This window comes from Lepidochelys kempii, chromosome 13 (genome assembly GCF_965140285.1).
Source record: "Lepidochelys kempii isolate rLepKem1 chromosome 13, rLepKem1.hap1, whole genome shotgun sequence".
Lineage (NCBI taxonomy): Eukaryota > Metazoa > Chordata > Testudines > Cheloniidae > Lepidochelys > Lepidochelys kempii.
The window spans coordinates 7,217,938-7,238,404 of record NC_136392.1 but is presented as its reverse complement, the minus strand read 5'-3'; the positions used below and the strand labels follow the sequence as shown (position 1 = coordinate 7,238,404).

Genomic DNA, 20,467 nt, shown 5'->3' with positions numbered 1-20,467 from the left:
TTCACAAACAAAATCTGTCTCTCAGAATATTGGCTATATTTCTGGATTCAAGTCCTGCTTTGTCACAGTGTTACTGGGTGGCATTGGACAGTTCACCATTAGTAAAGTGAGGACAGTGCTTCCCTATTTCATAATGGCATTATGAGGATACAGTCATTAATGTCTGTGAAGCATTCAAGTACTACAGAGACTGGGTTTACGTAAGTTCCTGGATAGGTAAAATATGTACCCCTCATGCCATATTTGGTACTAGACTACAGCCTCTACTTGTGAGAGTAGAGACCCTCCAAAGCACACTCAAGTAGCTACCCAGATATTCTTATATAGGGAGAGGGACAGGCCTTGTCTACACTAAATTCCTTTCTTTAAATTTCCCACCATTGCTACTACCAGCATTCCTAGCAGCATTGGGAGTATTAGGCCATGTCTATCCGTACATGCAGCTCTACCACTGCAGCGTGTGTGGTGAAGACATTTTATGACAACAGCAGAGAGCTCTTCTGTCAGCATTAAAAAAAAACACCTCCACCAGTGGCATAAGCTGTGTCAGCAGGAGAAGCTCTCCCGCCGACATAGAGCTGTGTACACGAACGCTTATGTCGGTGTAATTTATGTCGTGCAGGGGGGTGAAATATTCACATCCCTAAGCAACAAAAGTTTTGCCCACAGGCTGTAGCATAGACATAGCCATAGGCCATATCTACACTACCACCTATGTCAGCAAAACTTATGTTGCTCAGGGGTGTGAAAAAACACACAGCGAAATAAGTTTTGCCGGCATAAGAGGTAGTGTGCACAGCACTACATCGGTGGGAGAGCTTCTTCCGCCAACACAGTTACCGCCACTCATTGCGGGGTGGTTTAATTATGTCGACAGGAGAGCTCTCTCCTGTCGGCATAGAGAGGCTACGCGAGAGTTCTTACAGCAATGCAGCTGCATCGGTACACCTGCGCTGCTGTAAGGTCTCTAGTATAGACATACCCTTAGTTAAGAAAGGCCACCAGTGATCTATCTACATTAGTTTTGCCAGCACTGGTTGCACCAGTTGGAAACTTGAAGGGGGGAAAAAGGTCTAGTAGTGACAACCAAAAGGAAGGCAAGTCCCAAAATAAGAAAAATGCAGAAGCTGGGCTAATAGCTTATAATGCTCAACTGGAAAAAACTGGGGAGAAGAGGGTGAGAATGCACCACAGTAAAAATGGGAAGTCATCTACCTAGCCTAGCTGAAGTTCATGGCTGAACTGTAGAGTTAGTACAAGTTCAGAATCCAGTTTTACAATAATAAAAAACACAGACTGCTTTTTGGTTGAAGAGCCAAATATAATTTACTTTCTGAAAATGACTAATACTTTTTTTTCTGGGTAAGTCTCTCTCATTATCACCTGGTTATTTAATTAAAGTTGGGTCTTAGGAATTCAGAGTTTTATGTAATATTCTGAAATCAGTTAGTTCTACTTGCATTACTTTTTTAAAAAAATACAACACAACACACAATTGCAGCTAAACTGTCCGTAAAATACTTTGAAGATTAAAAACACTGTGTGAAGAAACTATTAATTGTAGTATTCTAGTCAACAGACCTCGCATATTAACTGAACACCTTAAAAACCTACAGCTCATTGTATACATTCTGAAATATTTAAACTCCATAGTCCAAAACAAGTTTGTTTAACTAGACACAATACTTAACTAGTTTAGTGTCTCACTGTATCTTAAAACCTTAAACACTATTTTAATGATTCAAAACTCTAATCCTGCTCTCACAGAAATCAACAGCAAATATCCCATTCACTTCAAATTGCAGGATTGTGTCCCAAATGACTTAAGTCACATAGCTTCAAATGAAGCTGAACATTAACATAATCCTTTGGTCTTCCTGTAGAGTGGATCTAAACTTCAGTGCAGTCTGTTTCTGAAACCTCCTAGAAAAATCTAACAGCTAACTCTGAAAAGGTAATTTGTGCATGGAAGATACTACTTACTACATTTGTTTTTATGGAAAGATCCAAACGCCAACTATCCATTTCCAGTCTTTAATATGCTAAAAAAATTGACCACAATCTAGAATACATACTTAGGCACGGAAGGATTCTATTTTTATTAATAATGTCAGTAAACGTAGATTTCACCATACACATACAAAGCCAGGAAAAAATATTTCCATTGATAATAATTGATATTTACAGATAAGGAAAGTAAAAAAAAATGCTGCTTGAGAACCTATTAGAGTTTGATTTAAAGACATTTACTTTTAATATTTTGACTTGTGATGTTAACAATTTGTGTTTTAATGTTATAAAACTTAAACTTTTGGAATCTCAACATCTACAGTCATTAAATGACTGTCTGGCCCCCCTCCCCACCATCATTTCCTGCCTTATTTCTCAGTTAAATTAATTAAATTAATAAAATAAGACTTCACATTTTCAGCTGAATTTCATTTATTTCTCCTCAACCGACAATTCAATTGGTTGTATGGTTAATTAAATTGCTAGAAACTAAAAACATACTTAGAGACTAAATTAATTTACATTACCATTTACAAAAATACCACCTGTCACTGAAATAAGCAACAATGAGAACATTCTTTAAAAAAAAAAAAAAATGTTCATCTGATGACCAACTGCTAAATGAATAGGGTCCTACCAAATTCACGTTCATTTTGGTCAATTTCATGGTCACAGGGTTTTAAGAATCATACATTTAATGATTTCAGCTATTTAAATCTGAAATTTCATAGTGTTGCAATTGTAGGGGTGCTGACCCAAAGCGGAGTGGTGGGGGAGTCACAATGTTTTGTAGGAGAGGTTGTGGTAGAGCTACTCTTACCGTCTGTGCTGCTGCTGGTGGTGGCACTGCCTTCAGAGCTGGGCAGCTGGAGAGCGGCAGCTGCTGGCTGGGAGCCCAGCTCTGAAGGCAGTGCCGCCGCCACCAGCACCAGCAGCTCTGAAGTAAGGATGGCCTGGTATGGTATTTCCACCCCTTTCTCTGCGCTGCTGCCTCAGAGCTGGGCCCTCAGTCAGCAGCTGCCATTCTCTGGCCACCCAGCTCTCTATAATATATGGTAAAAACAGACAAAAGCCCAGATTTCATGGCGGAAAGCCCAGATTTCATGGTCCGTGATACATTTTTCATGACCAAGAATTTGGTAGGGCCCTATAAATGAACACTAAATTAAACAGAATTGTGTAAGTTTAAATATTTAAAAAATAACTGTTTCTGAGAAAAAACGAAAGATAGGTTTATCCATCAAGAAAAATACAGCCCTGAAGAATTATGGATTACATCAAACCCTTATGTGATACATAAAATAGGTCAATTTTTTTCCTGAAATTCCTAGAGGGAAGCAGATCCCAGACCCGCACAGCAAAGTAAATAGAGTGTTATACTGTGTTTTAAAAGTGATCATGTAAACTATAGGAAAAATTAAAATATTGTTTTGTATTTTATATGGCAATTTATATCTCAAAAGGATCACAAAGCATTTCACAAGTTCAAACTGACAAACTACAGAAAAAGAATTACTTCACCCATCACTGAAATGCAGCAAACTCTGGGGTGAAGCATGAAACCTATTCTAGCTATTTTTTAATTGGATTGAATCTACAGGGGCAATTTAGGAAGGAAATTCTTGCAAAAAGTAGCACAGGATCCTTAACGGTGCCAGGTAATCACAACGGTAATCGCATCCAAAAAATGGCACCTAGCACCATTAGAACGGGAGAAAGGAAAAATGCAGAGGCTGGGAAGTTACTGAATACTTTATAGGAAGCCAAAAGAGTTTCAATTTCTTGGCTTCTACCTTAAGACTAAATCACCAAAACGAGGTGAAATTCACCTCTTCTACGGAACTCACCAATAGAGACTGAATTTACTTCCAACTCCCCCAGGAAAAAAACACAAAGCACCCGAGCTTGGATGAATTTCATTCCCACCCACCAAAGGACCCCCGCATTAGGACGACTCTGTCTCCCCCCATTTCATCACTCCCATCAAACGACCTCCCAACTCCGGGTCCCCGCCCCCCAGCCATCACACCACCCGACCCCCTCTCATCCGCTTTGCGGGGACGGGGGGAAATAATGGGGCAGACGGATCGTGAGATCACAGAGAAGTGGTCTGACTTCAGCTCGATTATGATGTCGATCCTCTTGTACCTCAACATCTTGTCACCTCGCCTCCATAGCGGAGAAACCGCCCCCGACACCCTGCTCCGCCCGGCGAGGGCGACGTCCCCTCCGCTCCGGCCCGACAGCCCTCACCGCTTACAGGGAGGCTCCTTTCGCTTCTCTCAGGGGCCTTGCATCGAGCGGCCGGCCTCCTCTGGTACCGCGCCAGGCCGCCGACTTGCCCGCAGAACCGGGTCGGGCCGACACTACCCCTGAAAGCAGGGCTCGCTGACCCTCCGGGGGCCCTGACGCCGCCCTGCGGGGCCTGCCCTCCTCCATTTTCTAATCAGGCCCAGCGCCCCCAGGCCCTAGGCGGCGGCCACCCGTTCTCCTCACCCCCTGCCTCAGTGCGGGCGGTGTGCCCGGTGTCCCGGATTCCCCTCAGGCCGCCTCTCTCACTCACCGTCGGGAGGAGGGGACAGATCTCGCCGCCGCCGGGCGCCTCAGCCGAGTCGAGCCGCCATTTCCTCCTCGCAGCAGCTCCTCAGCGCTAGGCGCGGGGCACCACTCCTCCCCAGCTACCATAGAGACTGACATGGCGGCGAGGCGTGGCCCAGAGAGTCAACCGGCCGGCGCTCCCCTCTCTGTTCTACACACTGCTCCCGTGAGGGCTTCTGGGGCGTTGCGGGCAACTACTGTTCGGCCAAGATAGAGCGCGAGGAGGAGGGACGCCTGCGCAGCACTGCGCTGCCTCGGGGGCAGGAGGGGAAGTGCCGCGCGCACTCCCCGGGGGCAGGAGAGCGCGCTGCCAAGGCATCACGTGGGTAGCTCCCTGCAGGGGCGGGCAAAGGGGGAGCAGCAGAGCTCCAGGGCGGCAGGGCCGGGGCTCTGCTGCCAGGGGGGATGAGACAGCGAGTTTCGTAGGGGGGACAGCCAGCGCAGTAACCTCTGAAGTGAGACGTATCCACAGGGGGCAGCTAGGGGAACCCCTCTCTTCCTACTGAAGTGCAAACACCAGCTGGCACCACCACTATGGCACATGCCCTATTCTGATGCAGTGGTGGGAGTCTGGACTTCTGGGTTCTCTTCTTAGCTCTTCCACCGCCTTCCTCTGTGACTTTGAGCAAATTAACCTCTCTGTGCCTCAGTTTTCCCAGCTGTAAAAAGGGGGATAATTCTTACCTCACAGGAGTTAAAGAAGTTTAATTCATGGTTGGCAAGGTGTTTTGAGATCCTAGGCTGAAAGGCACTATAACAAAACTAAATATCTTTACTGTGACTTATCCTGGGGAGTAAACATAGCTTCGTCATATGGTGATTTTACACTTAATAGGGCAGAGAAACTGCATCTGCCTGGAAACAACTGTCCAGACCCAAGACAGGCCCCATTCCCTCCTCCCTCAAAAGCATTTATTGTGTTTGGTTGGATGACTAAAATTGCAAATCAGGAAGTAGCACTCTTTGGTAGACCCAGCTCCCCCTACCAACAACATTTTTCGTATCTGTTTATTCAGTGACAATGTTAATCTTCCTTACTGTTATCTCTTTTCCATTTTGTAACTGCAATTGCACTTGAAGTATCACTTAATCACTACTCAGGTTTCAGAGTGGTAGCCATGTTAGTCTGTATCAGCAAAAACAACAACGAGTCCTTCTGGCACCTTAGAGACTAACAAATTTAAATTTTGGGGAGCCAGTGGGAGCTGCGATAGGCCGAACTTGCGGACGCAGAAGGTAAACAAACCAGCCCAGCCTGCCAGGGGCTTTCCCTGAACAAGCGGCTTTGAGAACCACTGCTCTACACTGAAGATGCCTAATAAACTGTGTTTTATTTTGAAATAATTTATTATTTAATGTATTTTGTAAAAAAAACCCTAAATACTGATAAACTCTGTTATCATAGAGTTTGCAAAACCAGACTAGTTGGGATTTGTCTTGGGGGGGAGAGAGCTGGTGTCAATGACTCTAAAGTTTGATAGACACTCAAGGACCATTGTTCTCCCAAAAAAGTACTTTGCCACATGTAAATATACAATGTATTACAGAACCAGACAGGTGCTATTTTTTGCAGTTGTCTTCTGTAAAACAGTGATCCTCTAAGCTACTTTTGGGGGTGGACCTTTGTGCTTGCGCAGAGCACCGTTCATTTAATTGATTCCAATGGAACTTCATACAATATAAGGACTATGAACATAATCAGAAAATATAGTAAAAATAAAAATGTGCTTAGTACTAATGCTGTAAAACTATTCATTTCTGATAAATTTATATTTTGAAGCTGAATATATAAAAATGATTGAGAGAGTATAGTGGTAAAAACCCTGGATTGAATGTGATGTTAGATAATCTGGGTTCCAATTCCCAGTGCTATTAACTTCCTTTTGTGACATTAGCTAAGTCAGCCTCTTTGCCTCTTTTTCTTCAACCATAAAAGGAGGGTAGTAATGCTTACCTCACTTGTAAGGATGTAGTGAGGCTTAATTCATTATTGGTTGTAAAGCACAGAGATCCCTTGATGAAAGGTGCTACAAAAATACAAAACATGATTATTATTAAAAGTAGACACCACCACCTTAATTTTGTTCTGCAACTACAGAGCTCCAGTGAACTGAATACCTTGACCTATTTGAAAAAAATATTTCAAAGTTTTAACAGACCAAATTCAGCTGTGATATAATCTCTAGAATAATAGGGAATGTAGTGAAAACGCTAGCACTGTGGCATTTCTTGGATAGATAAAACAAGTAATTTACACATCACGCAAATAAAATGTGAATGTGTTCCAGGAAAAAGAATAGGAGTACTTGTGGCACCTTAGAGACTAACAAATTTATTTGAGCATAAGCTTTTGTGAGCTTTCGTGAGCATCGGATGCATCTGTTAGTCTCTAAGGTGCCACAGGTACTCCTTTTTGCGTATACAGACTAACACGGTTGCTACTCTGTTCCAGGAAAGTAACTACCAAACAAGTGTAAAAAATCATGCACCACACTTATCTTCCACACAGGTCCTTGCAGTTGTATTTTTTATTATATGCACCCTCTATTGTTCCCTCCATGTATTAAGTTACTAATTTTGTATCCCCCCAAATGCTAAACTGATGCAAGTTACATTTATGCCCAATATGTAAAAATAACTCATGCTTTATATCTCCTTTTGGCTTAGAGGATTCCATGCTTGCACCACCACTAAAATTGGCCCAGCTAGTTTCTGTGATCAGTTGCCACCATCATCTTTACTGGAGATGTATCTCCAATACTGTATTATCAAGATATGTTGTCCAAACAAGAGGATTCTTCTACCCTATTTACCCTATTAGAAATAATCTATAATCTCATCTGTATTTCAGAACTGCTCAATTTGTATCTCAGAAATTCCCTTTTCCACTGCTGCACCATCCCTCAGCAAACAAATTGATTTCCTTTTCAACAGTCACGTTCTAAAGGATCTTTCTTCATGAGAGAAATTGTTTTTAATTTTTGGCATTTAACTATGTGTAAGCTAGAGTTTTACAGAACATTCATTATGAAACTACACAAAAACGCTTGCTTTTCTGTTTTGTCACAAACTCTAAACTAGTCCAGGTTTGTAGAGGCTCACAAACTTTTTGAGCGAGCCCAAGCTGATTATGCAGGGGACTGGACTAGATGACTTCTCAAGGTCCCTTCCAGTCTTATCTATGAATGAACTTAGGCTGACTTAGGGGGTTGAGTGTTTTGGATGGGAGCGGGGCTTGAACTTAATTTCTTCTTACCTCGAAGTTATAGCATACAAGTCCATGACCAAAGAAAAGGGTTCCCACAAACTCTTACAAAATTAAACTGCTGAGTTTCACACAGCACTAGTATCAGCTTGGCAGCACAACTGAAAATCATGGTAGGCTGGCTAGCTCAGGAAACTGGATAACAGACCATGGAGCCTCTGACCTCTTCTAGGTTACAGTGTGACTCTGAACCAGATTGGTAGTGAAGTAAAGTAACCATTTGACAGTTGTTTGTTTGGTGGTCTGCATGAAATGAGTTTGGTCTCCGTTCAGTCCCAGATTCATATGATAAAAAACACCACCACAATTTGTCTTAATTGAGAACACTGTTGGGAAGTCCTAGCAAAGAAACTTAAAGACTGACTGGCAATTTAAAAAAATGTTCCAACAGACACCTTCATGCTTTCTCCTATGCTGCCCCTTATGCACTGAAGTAGCTTCCCATAAATATCCACAAAACCACATTGTCTTCCTTCATATCCCTCCTTAAAACTCTCTTCTGCTGTGATGCCTACAGAAAACTACAATTGTTAGGCAGTTGGTGTATTGTGACCATTGCTTATGCTCAGGGCCACCCAGAGGATTCAGAGGACCTGGGGTCTTCGGTGGCGGGGGTCCTTCGCACTTCGCCGAAGACCCAGAGCGGAAGGACCCCCCTGCCGCCGAAGTGCCACTGAAAACTCTCCTGGAGGCCCGGGGCCTATTGTCCCATTTGCCCCCCCCTCCCCGGGCAGCCCTGGTTATGCTGATCAGGATTGTCTCATTTCTTCCTTGTGCTCCTTTGTTTGTTGTATCCACCTGTTAGCTTATAAACTCTTGGGAGGAGGAACCATCTCTTCATTATTTTTGTGCAAGGTTTAGCACAATGGGATGTTGGCATCTAGGTGCGCTGCTACTCTACTACTACTGCCTCTCCCACCAACAGGCATGGAAACTTCACTGTCTTCTCATCCCCCTAAAAGATGGTACCTTCCAATCCGGGTTTGGGTGCATTTGTAGGGAAATGGTAAAGTTATCAGATGACTCATGTTTTTCAAGAGACAGGACTGAAGAGCTCTTGAAAGCTTGTCTCTCTCACAAACAGAAGCTGATCCAGTAAAAGATATTATCTTACCCACCTCGTCTTTCTAATATCCCGAGACCGACACGGCTACAACATCATACACGTTTTTTCAAGACAGTCTCATTTTTCAATGGCCCTTAAAATTTGGAGCCCTAGAGTTGGAAAAAAATTTTACATTCTGTACCCCAGCACACTCCTCCTCTCCGCTAGGGGCACTATAGCCGACTCTGCAAAGCCATTTTCAGCAACCAGAAAGAGGCTGAAGATGGTACTACCTCAGAAGGCAAAGGTAGGGAGTATAAATCATGATTGAGCTTCCCCTGGAGTGGGGAGTGACAGCTGGTGCCTTTCTTCATTTTGATAATCCAGACACCTTAAATATGAGGTTGCTGCTGCTTGTGCTCATGCTATACCTGTTGTGCGGATAAAGGCCTTCTCTGTTTCCAGAAGCAATCAATCCAGCACCTCTCACGAACACTAGATGGGGCTGTCACACGGGCATGTCTCTGTAGCACTGGATTCTCCAAGAGTGTTGATTCACCACCTCTCTTGAGCTCTTGATTCACACAGAGATACAAAATACTTAACACTCATTTAAATGCTTTTCATATAAGCAAAACAAAATGTTTAGTAGATGGTTTACAACCAATGGGGAATTTTGGAAAATCTATGCAGAATTTTCCCCATGTTTGGTCTTTCACTGAGATTTTAGCCAAATTCTGGTGGATTTCTGCAGAGATTTCTCACTTTGTTTTTGGCTCTACTGGATTCTATTCCACCTTTTTAATACCAGTCATCATTGTAATATCCAAGGAGGGTTTTTCAAAAATTAACAACAAAGTTAAAAATTAACTGCAGCTGCTGCACCAAATTTACCAAAAAAAAAAAAATGTAAAATTCTCCCAAGCCATCCTGTATGAGTCTAACATTTTATAACTGGTGTAGAAGTCCCTTTTATCCTACTTTTAAAAGTCTTTACAAAGTTGTAGTTAATAAAAGATTTCCCAGAAATGTATTTTGGGATATATCCCATCATCTTGGAAACTCTCCCACTCATGGCAAGCTTGGTTCTCTAGAGCAGTGCTTAATTGTAGCCAAAACAAGTCATGCTGCTGAGATGGAAAAGCAGACTGCCTCCAGAGATAGAAGCTTGGCACAGTGAATTGGCTGACCTGGCTGCTAAATACCTGGTAACATTCCTGAGAAGAGGGACCTTAAACATTTTTGAAAAGATTTGGTCTGACTTTTTATAAATCTTTCATTAGTTCCTAGTGAACAGAAACTGATATGTCATTCCTCCTTTCCTCTCTGTGCCCCCCTTTCTTTCTTTCTCCTCCCTTTCCATTCATTTACTTTTCATTATTTTTTGTTGTTGTTGTTCTTCCCTTATGGGGGGGGATTCAAATATAAATTAAAAAATAATAAAGATTAATGACTGACCTTGCTGTTCTCTAGTTTCTGCAAGACATTGGCACATGGAAGATGTTGCTACTATTATTTGGTCCAATCTCTTGCTTTCCAGGCTGGGAGGATATTGTCACTCTGAAATAATAACCATTAAAAACTGCTTGTTTCTAAGCAATCTCATCCAGCCCTCAAGCCACAGAAGGGCATTTTAAGAGGCTGCCACTTCTATGCAGCTCAGCAAAGTTTTGGCAGATCGGGTGGGGGAAACATGAGGGGTTCATCACTGGGGTACTTGTCCTAAGTTAGTGGAAGCATCTGGGGAGGGGAGAAAGAAATTCAGTGGGGAAAGTTTCCCATTTGCTTTCCAGACACCCTTCCCTCACAGCTTCATAACTTCCAGACTCCTCTCTTCCCCTATTGAGAGCACCTACCTTAATGAAGGACTTAAGGGCCTGTTTCCCACATCACATTTGAAGCCTGTGTACAATATGACTTGGTGCTTCTAAATTCTAGCGCTCCAGATCATACAGTACTAGGAGTCTGAGTGCCCCACTGTGCACACAGTTAATTAGACAGACCAGCAGGCATTACATAGTGAATGATCCAACACTTACTCCACCTGGTATAAGGTAGAGAGAGGAAAATGAGTTAGTTGGCTGGCCATCCAATAATGTATTTATAATACATTGAAACTAGGATAAAGTTTGAGTCACTATAATCAGACACTGATCCTTTAAAATATCCAGGATTTTCTTCATAAACTATGATGTTAGCAGGGAAGAAGGGTTGACAATGCAGACAAAACAAATCAAGACTAATACAGACTTATAAATTATGTGCATCTTTAAAACTTACTTTAAAACTTATATACAATAGCTAGATATTTCTACCAAGAAAGTGAGAGTTAATATAGACATGTGGGTTCAGCGTTAACACCCCATTAAAACAAATAGGAAAATTAACACCTCTCAGAAGTATTCTTTGTTTGCAAACTCATTAAAAAGATACTTGATCAGGTAACTTTCAACACATTTCCTTTGCAACAAAAATTACTAGAAACTCCCCCTGCCCCCCATGAAAGCTTAAACTCTACAGGAAACGTTTAGGCATTACCAAAACTATATGGGGAGACATTAATTCTGAACATGTTTATAACTAGTGCCCCAAATTATTATTTATATATTCATTTTATGTCATTCTATATTTTCAAACCCAAAATAGTGGGGTGGATCAGCAGTGTGTCACTGGCAGCAATAGCTGTAGTCCAGCACCTACTTTTGTCTCAATTTCCTTTTATATTGGCAAACATAAGTCAATGAAGGGAAAATTAATAATCTATTTGTTGTTTGCCTGAAACCGTGAATAAACCAGGAACCAATACCATAGACAGGTGCTCTGCACACACCCAGTCAAACTTTTCCTTGTTTTTTTTAATCAAGAAATTTTCATTTTTCCTGCTGTTATAGCTGCTTTTGTGACTTTTGTTCCTTTTACCTGTAGTTGCAGTTGTGGTATCAGTTACACTGTGCTACAACCTTCTCTCCTTTCCCTGTGTTTGAGGTGTGGTTCTCTGTATAGGAGAATCAGGAAGTGGTCATAGGGACTGGACCTCCCCATCCTCTCCACCTATATAGAAGTCTCCAGATAAACTCCACCTATTAGGGAGGAGTTGGCAAAGACAGATCATTTGAAGTGTTGGGGCGTGTTTGGATAAAAGATATTCTTCAATCTTATTAGCAAAAGAGCATAGGAAATAGAGTTCTATGCTTAAAATGTACTTACTGGTTGGGAGCCAGAAACTTTCTGGGTTTCCATTTTAAGGGCTCGTTTACACATTACATTGTTCCTGATTAATTCCAAAAGCCTGATGCAAAGCCCACTAAAGTAAATAGGAATCTTTCCATTGAATTAAATTGACTTTAGATCATGCCTTCAGAGAGGACCACAGAAGATAAGAATAAGGTGATTAGGGACAAGTGTAGAGAGTTAATGTGTGTTGCACTATATCTGGAGTTACAGACTCAGGGCTTATGTTATTTTTTATTTATATCTCACACTGGTTGTATTTATTACTGCTCTTCAATGGTAACTTTGAAGTGCTTGTGACAATTAATAATATATCTACAGTAGCTCCTTGTTCAAAAATCTCTATTGATTATAAACATTCAGTAGGCTTTTTTTTAATAGAAACAACTCAAATTTAAAATGATTAAATAGTGGTTGTACTATGCTATGACAATTTGACTGAGTTTTGGGGTTATGCTTTTCAGGGGCAACTGCAAAAAAAATAAGTGTGCAAAATGGGTAAATGCAACCTCAAATACCTGTTTTCAATGGGGATAAGGGAAAATGAAGCTCCCAATTTTCCTGGAGGATTTTGCTGGATGTTGTTATGAAAATTTAGGCTTTTTTAATACTGATTTATCTATTTCTTCTAGGGACTGATTTTTTTAAATTATTTTTTAAACTGAAATAGCTAAATTGGTACCACCCATCATTTGGACAGTTAGCATAAAAATGGATCCGCACATTTATACCAGTAAAAAGAAAAGGAGTACTAGTGGCACCTTAGAGACTAACTAATTTATTTGAGCATAAGCTTTCGTGAGCTACAGCTCACTTCATCGGATGCATTCAGTGGAAAATACAGTGAGATTTATTATGCTCAAATAAAATCTCCTCACTGTATTTTCCACTAAATGCATCCGATGAAGTGAGCTCTAGCTCACGAAAGCTTATGCTCAAATAAATTAGTTAGTCTCTAAGGTGCCACTAGTACTCCTTTTCTTTTTGCAAATACAGACTAACATGGTTGCTACTCTGAAACCTGTCATTTATACCAGTATAACTGCATCCACATGATGGGACTTGTCCAACTTGAAATATACCAGCCTAATTTAAAAAAATACGTTTGTGCATAGTGTAGACAAGGAAGTGAACAAGCTGTATTGCATAAGCAGAAGACAAGGCAGGCCAATGCAAAACACATGCAGCATAATCCCTACGGGTCCAGATGGCCTTGGCGTGCAATGGTGACATCAGGGCATCCCACTAATAATCCCGGCACAAGCGGGTTTAATCGGCATTCAGATTTGACCGCAAATCCTACATGCTGAACTCTTTTCAGAGTAACAGCCGTGTTAGTCTGTATTCACAAAAAGAAAAGGAGGACTTGTGGCACCTTAGAGACTAACCAATTTATTTGAGCATGAGCTTTCGTGAGCTACAGCTGATAGATGCATCCGATGAAGTGAGCTGTAGCTCACGAAAGCTTATGCTCAAATAAATTGGTTAGTCTCTAAGGTGCCACAAGTCCTCCTTTTCTTTATGCTGAACTCTGTGCCCGGGATTCATATTCATCCCACTGACTTTCATGGGCCTAATCGCAGGCCTGTGTGAAAGGCCCCGATGCTACAGAACCTGTCAGACAGATCAGTGGCTGGGGAGCCCTGAGCGCGCCCTATAGCGCCGGCCTTGCCTCCTCTACCGCCCTGGGGGTTGGGCAGGGCCCAGGGGAGGGAGGATAGAGGGGATGCGGCCCGCCACATATCCACGCTGATTTTCTCCACCGCGTCCAGGCTGGTTAGCATAGTCGAGGCCTCCCTCCCGCAGTCTCTATGGTACTTCCCCGACCAGCCTCCACGTCTTCCGTAATCTCTATGGTGCTTTCCCCTCTAGGTCTTCTCTGGGTTTCCTCTTCCGCCATCTCAATGGTGCGTGCCACTCCCCGGCTCCGGCCGGTGATTGGCTGGGAGGCCAGTTCTCGCGAGACGAGAGTTGTGCGCAGAGTCCCGGCTGAGCGAGGCGGCGGAGTGGGGTTTGGGTCCGCGCACCGGAGCCGGCAGCAGTGGCTCTTTGGGTAAGATGGCGCCTGTTGACCCTTTCCTCGCCTCGGGCCCTGGCTCGGGGGAAGGGCGCGGAGCCTGGGGGTGGGAGTGTCAGGGCCCGGCCAGGGCAGAGGCTGAGGAGGGGTTTGGGGGCCCTGGGGTGTTAGGTGGCGGCAGAAGCGGCTCTAGTCCCCACAGAGCTCAGGAGGCCGGGCCCGTCCCCTCGTGAGCATCGGGGCTGGGGGAGTCTGGTAGGGCCGAAGGAGCCTTCAGTGTCTTGGAGGTGGTACCGTAAAGCCGCGTACCGAGCCTGCCCCCCCGAGACCCCGGCCGGCTCACGGCCCCTCGTGAGGTGTGGGGGATAAGGCCTGGCCAGCCTGTGTGAGAGACGGGCTGTGTGCCCCCTCGGAGAGGGTGATTCGGTGCATGGTATGGGTATGGAGGGGCGAGTGTGTACGGTGGGGTCTGTTGTATGTATATGGGTTGGGGGGCTGTATGCTGGGTGTGGGTGAGGTAGGGTGGGGGAGATGTGTGAGGGTCGGTTTCTGTTACAGTGGCTGATCTCAAAAAAAAGCGTTCAGTTCTCCATTCGATAACTTTGTTTAGCCAACAATCTTCATTGAACCAGCAAAGAAAGTATTAATAACCAAGCTGGTCCCACAGTTCTTATAGGCAAGTTAGACTTAACTTTTCTTTCACCTGCTGGTATTTGTGCCAAGTAAGATACTTTTCATTCCTTATAGTGAAAGTCCAGCATGAGTTATGCAGAAAAACCTGATGAAATCACAAAAGATGAATGGATGGAAAAACTCAATAACTTGCACATCCAAAGAGCTGATATGAATCGCCTGATCATGAACTATCTTGTTACAGGTAACAATGAGCAATGGATGCTAGTATTACATTTAGTAGGTTGGTCTCTTTTTAGATCATTTGCCATTTATTTTAATCAATAAAATTCATTCTTACTAGAATGAGCTATTAAATGGTTGATACTAATAGACATCACCATTGCCTATATTTTCTGTGATTTCTAGAAAACATTTTCTAGAATTCACAGAAAATATAGTTGATAATTATTTAATAAAAATAGTTTATAAGTTGGGTAAAGGAAAAACTAGTTCAGTACTGCCTTTGTAACGAATCACCCACACACTGTTAGCAACATGTTATTTTTGCTAAGTAAAACATTGGAGAACCAAATTTTGTTGACTTTGATTATATAGCCTCTCCTGATTTTACCCAATATATATCTTCTGTCTGTTTTAATCTTAGCTTTTCTGCTAAAAAGATATTTCCCTTATGGCATTTCTGGTTTGGAACAGCGTTACCTATAACTGCACAGAGCTTAATATCACATCTTTTATTATACTATTTTCTTTAAATTGGAAATGTGTGATGGCTTCTACTAATGTAATCTGGACTGCATTGAACAAGCTGTGTCCACTCTTTTTTCATCACAGAGCAGGAGAAATTATCAGAAAAAAACTTCAACTAATTTAGTTGAAAGATCAGACTAATTATGAGGCAATATATACTCAGAACAGCTCAGGAAGACCAGAATACTTAACGTGCTCGGCATCCAGAAACTGCAATTTAAGAGTCACCAGAAACCCTTCAGAAATTGTCCTTTGGCGATGTACATTAATTTTCATGGCCAGATGCCCCATAGTGGAGATGGTCCTATTCATCAAGCATGCATCTGAGCAATGGGAAACGCATTAGAGTGACCATGTCAAGTCTGTCATAAATTGTTTGTGTATATGTATGAAAGTAGAGTGTCTGTATAGTTCTGTGACTCTTTTTTTTCTGATGAAAAGAGCCTTCATGTGGTATGTAGATGGGAGTTCAGACTCTCTCATGTTTATGCTAATTATAAAATGGGTAAAACTATTTAAACACCAGACGACTGCAATTTTTTGCTATCATCTTTCCTGCAAAAGAATAACCATGTCCAAATATACCAGACAACAGAGTCCCAATCATGGGGTCAGTGGTAAACTTGAATCCTTCCTAGTAAAATTTTGTTTTATATCCTCTTTCACTTTGCATTCAGTTAAATATAGACTTTTATCCTATATTTATCTATATAGGAACTTGATGAATTTAGAGAGAATTAAAAGTGAAGTCTTTCTAGAATTATGCAACTTATTTAAATTAGCCTTTCGGAGAAACTTGTAAGTTCATATATTTTTAATCATGAATTTGTATTTACAAAAATGCCTGCGTCATGGAAAAGATTCCAAATAGGATCGCTTGGACATCTTGGTATATTCTCTTAACGTGGTTTATTAACTAGAAATTCAGAAAACAACATCATGTTCAGAAAGCAAGGGTCCATAGCATGGAATGTCAATATCCACATCATATGGCTTTACTCCAGGTGTCTAAAAGCTCCACAGGGTTATTACTGATCTGGTGCAGCCCAGCCTGTCTATAACCATGCAGTGTCCCCTCCTGACCTCAGATCTGATTTTAAAGGCTCCATGTGCAGGGACTTTTATCTGTGTGACCAAAAAGTGCTGATGATGACTTCAGTCCTCTCCAAGCCAGTTCTCAATAATATATCAAAATTACTGAGAAAAATCAAACCATCTTATGCCCAGGAGTTCCTTTTAGCTACATATATGAAATGTCTCCAGCCTCCTAAGGTCTTGTTTAAGCAACATCTATGTTTCAGATCCATATAAGACAATTGGAAGTATACAAGTTTGATAAATCTGTACTACTGTATATAGCTTATTAAATAGAATTCAGATGTGAAATGTGTTTATATTTCAGAGGGTTTTAAAGAGGCGGCAGAGAAGTTTCGGATGGAGTCTGGAATTGAGCCCAGTGTTGATCTAGAGACTCTGGATGAAAGGATAAAAATTCGAGAAATGATACTGAAAGGACAGATTCAGGAAGCCATTGCATTGATAAATAGTCTCCATCCGGAATTGTTAGATACAAACCGATACCTTTACTTTCACTTGCAGGTAAGACCCAGTGATTAGTTTGTATCTGGAATTGTTTGGAGACTGAAGAAAGGATGTAATTGCAAGCATTCACTGATGTGGTATGGGATGTGATTTTAACTGTCTATTTCTTATGTTATGGCATGGAATGCAGTAGCGTTTTAAAGAGTGTTTTTAGTTTGTATTTATTAATATATACAACATAACCATATTCATCTTACCTATGATTTATAAACTCCCAAATTGCTGATGGTTAGTCATGTCTTCTGGAAGCAGTTACAAAGTTTCTTTAAAACCTATCTTCCAGGTTTTAAATGGCTCCAAAATCAATTGAAAAATAGGATTAAGTATACTACTGTTAGTCCAACAAGAATGTATTTGTGAATTTTAATACTGACAAAATACTGATTTAATACAGCTTTGCAACTTAATTTGTAGGAAAAGAAATGGAATACCTAGAGCCTAACATCAGTTACACCTCTATTGACTAACCTTGCTTTGTTCTTACGTATATAGCAGCAGCATTTGATTGAACTGATTCGGCAGCGTGAGACAGAGGCAGCCCTGGAATTTGCTCAGACTCAACTGGCAGAACAAGGAGAGGAGAGCAGAGAATGCTTGACAGAAATGGAGCGCACGCTGGCATTGCTTGCCTTTGATAATCCTGAAGAATCACCATTTGGAGACTTGCTCAACATGATGCAGAGACAGAAGGTAATGAATGCTCAAATGAAAGCTCTTTCCACTTTTGTTTATCCTTGGGGACAGCTAATATTACAATAGTTTGTACATAATTACTAAATATTTATGAACTGGTATGGAGAACAGAAGTATTTCTAAAGCTGAGACTTCTGTTATAACAGCAATATTTTTAGAACACGCAAGAACTTTTGTAATGTAAAACATCCCCCATTTGTGAAACTATGGGCTTGCTTTGTCCATCTTTTGATACAGTATAACTACTGCAGTTTCTTCTTTTACGCTCCTCAAACTTCAAGGTGTTCAGAATGATGCTGCTAGTGCTGCCGTCTTGCTCTAGGAAAAAGGAGCATATTTCCTTTTCACTGGCTTTCTATCCACTTCTGAGAGCAAATCAGAATTGCTCTTAGTTTTGTTTTTGTTTAATATGACTTGGATTTGCTCATTTTGACCTTTGTTTTTCCACCTGTGTTCCTCAACTGCTGCCACTATCCCTTCTGTTTGTTTTTTAAATCTGGAATTCCTTTTTATAGTTAGATGTAGGTAACACAGCATAACTTTAATTGCTGCTTGATTTTGCTTAGACTAAAACTGTAACAGATTGGGGTAGATCCTAGAAGCATCAGAACAGTGCTTCCTATATGCAAGGGTTTTGAGAAGCTAAAATGGCTTAATTTCATCTTGCTGTTTCTCCTCCCAAGCCCTTCCTTCCTAATTTGGGAGCTGCTAATAGAATATGAAAGGTAAACTTGTGCTTTCTGGTGTTGTGCATTAGAATTGCCTTATGTAGGGAAGGGAAGGCAGTTGTAGACTTCCTTTTGGGACGGATATCAAGGGAACTATGTTCTCTCTTACAGTATTTCTTATAGAATTGTTTAATCTTCTGTTCTGGGGAAAAATGGCTGTTATTGCACAAACTGGTAGTGGAACTTCAGAGCAGAATTTTTATCTTGAACTTTGGAGAGGCAAAAAAAAAAACACAGTGAGGTAACTTTCTATGTGGTTAATTTGCTCTAACTTGTGCTGGTCGCTCCACCATCAGGATCCCTGTGGCACATTGTTTTCTGGTCTTACCTCCTCATCCTCACCCTTGAACTTCCTTTGTGCTGGGTGGGCCAGGAGGGGCTGGCATGGTAGCCTTATGCCAGTTGAGCAATCCTCAGCTGCTGCCTTAAGGCAGATTTAACACCTTGTGGCACTGCTGTAATGGTGTGGGAGAGGGTTTAAAAGGCCAAATCCTCAACTCCTCTTACTTGTTTTCAGTGTAATGTGAGACCAGTCAGGTGTTTAAGCTCTGCTTTTTTCTAACTTGTACTCAGAGGAATTCATAAACTCTGCAAGACATTCTCCTTCAGTTAATATATATGATCACTACTCTAAGTTCAATATTTCTTTTCCAGGTATGGAGCGAAGTTAACCAAGCTGTTCTAGACTATGAAAATCGCGAGTCAACACCCAAATTGGCTAAATTACTGAAACTACTTCTGTGGGCTCAGAATGAACTGGACCAGAAGAAAGTAAAATATCCCAAAATGACAGACCTCAGCAAGGGGACAATTGAGGAACCCAAGTAAATTGTGTGCAGATGGACACCAAGAAATCTTAGTACTGCACAGTATACATTTATATCAGTCTGTGACTGAAATATTTTTACTACAGTACAGAACTCAACAATTCAGATTTTTTTCAACGAACATCTTATTTAAACAGAGAAAAGTCCCTTTTAAATGCTGAGAAAACAGCATTGAAAGGCGCTGCATCTCTTTGAAAGTCTGATTTAGGCTATGCACTATCATACATTTTAAAAAAATCCAATTAGACAGGAAAGAAAATAATGGCATTTTAAAAAGTACAGTGCTCAAGGTTTCTAATTGGCTACTGATGCTTAGTTTAGTGGCCAGTGAGTTAAATGGGGTTAACTATTCAGTTAAGTTTAACTCTCTCTCATTTGAAATGTATATAGATCAGTGAATATTTTCTACCTTATGTTAAGTTATAGCAAAATATGCATTTCCCCTTAAAACTAACAACTGGTCAAGTTTTCATCTAAAAATTTCTTACTGTACGGCCAATCTTTTGCATAGGAAATAGTGTATAAACTTGTAAATCATAATTTAAGGACTTTTTTTCCTTGTTTCTGACTCTGGTGCTTTATTTATATGGTGAGAGCTATGTTCACAGTGGATCAATGACCCATCTTTTCACAAGTAGTATTGCTGGAAATAAAAGTTTCTTTTTAATTTCAAGAATGACTAAATGACCTCCTGAAATAAGACATTAAATCATATATTTAAGTAGGGTTTTGTTTTTGATTATTCAGGGATTTTTTCCTTATATTAAACTTTCACCTCTAGTCACTGCAGTGATGCCAGCTGGTTACTATACCTTTAATGGCCACTTGGCTTGGTTAGCTGAAGTCTCCTCGGTGATACGGGGGAAGGCGAGAATCATAGACCTTTTTTGCGCAAGTGTCCACCCTTACGCAGGGTCTGCCTTTGTGGAATAGCTTGCAGGATTTGGGGGTGGGTGGCATAGTTTGTAGTGTGCTAGTGGTAACCGTTCTTTTGGCATATTATGCCTTGGATGAATCGAGCAGTGACGTTACAAAACCCTTTTCCATAATCCCAGTGACTTCATATCT

General features: G+C 41.4%; 2 protein-coding genes across 6 annotated transcripts in view; one reads left to right on the top strand and one right to left on the bottom strand.

Annotated features, from left to right (window-relative positions):
- The window catches only part of DIDO1 (death inducer-obliterator 1), an 88,622-nt gene extending 83,923 nt beyond the window's left edge, over positions 1-4,699 (bottom strand). For all 5 annotated transcript variants that reach the window (XM_073309101.2, XM_073309100.2, XM_073309103.2 and 2 more), the window contains exon 1: positions 4,574-4,699. The gene's annotated coding sequence lies outside the window, so the exon portion shown is untranslated. The remainder of the gene's footprint in view (positions 1-4,573) is intronic.
- Positions 4,700-14,094: 9,395 nt separating this feature from the next.
- On the top strand, positions 14,095-19,959 carry GID8 (GID complex subunit 8 homolog). Its single transcript, XM_073309099.2, has 5 exons — positions 14,095-14,202; positions 14,914-15,043; positions 16,952-17,148; positions 17,644-17,841; positions 19,227-19,959. The coding sequence occupies exons 2-5, from the start codon at positions 14,926-14,928 to the stop codon at positions 19,398-19,400; spliced, it is 687 nt and encodes a 228-aa protein (XP_073165200.1). The 5' UTR covers positions 14,095-14,202; positions 14,914-14,925; the 3' UTR covers positions 19,401-19,959.
- The last annotated feature ends 508 nt before the right edge of the window (positions 19,960-20,467 follow it).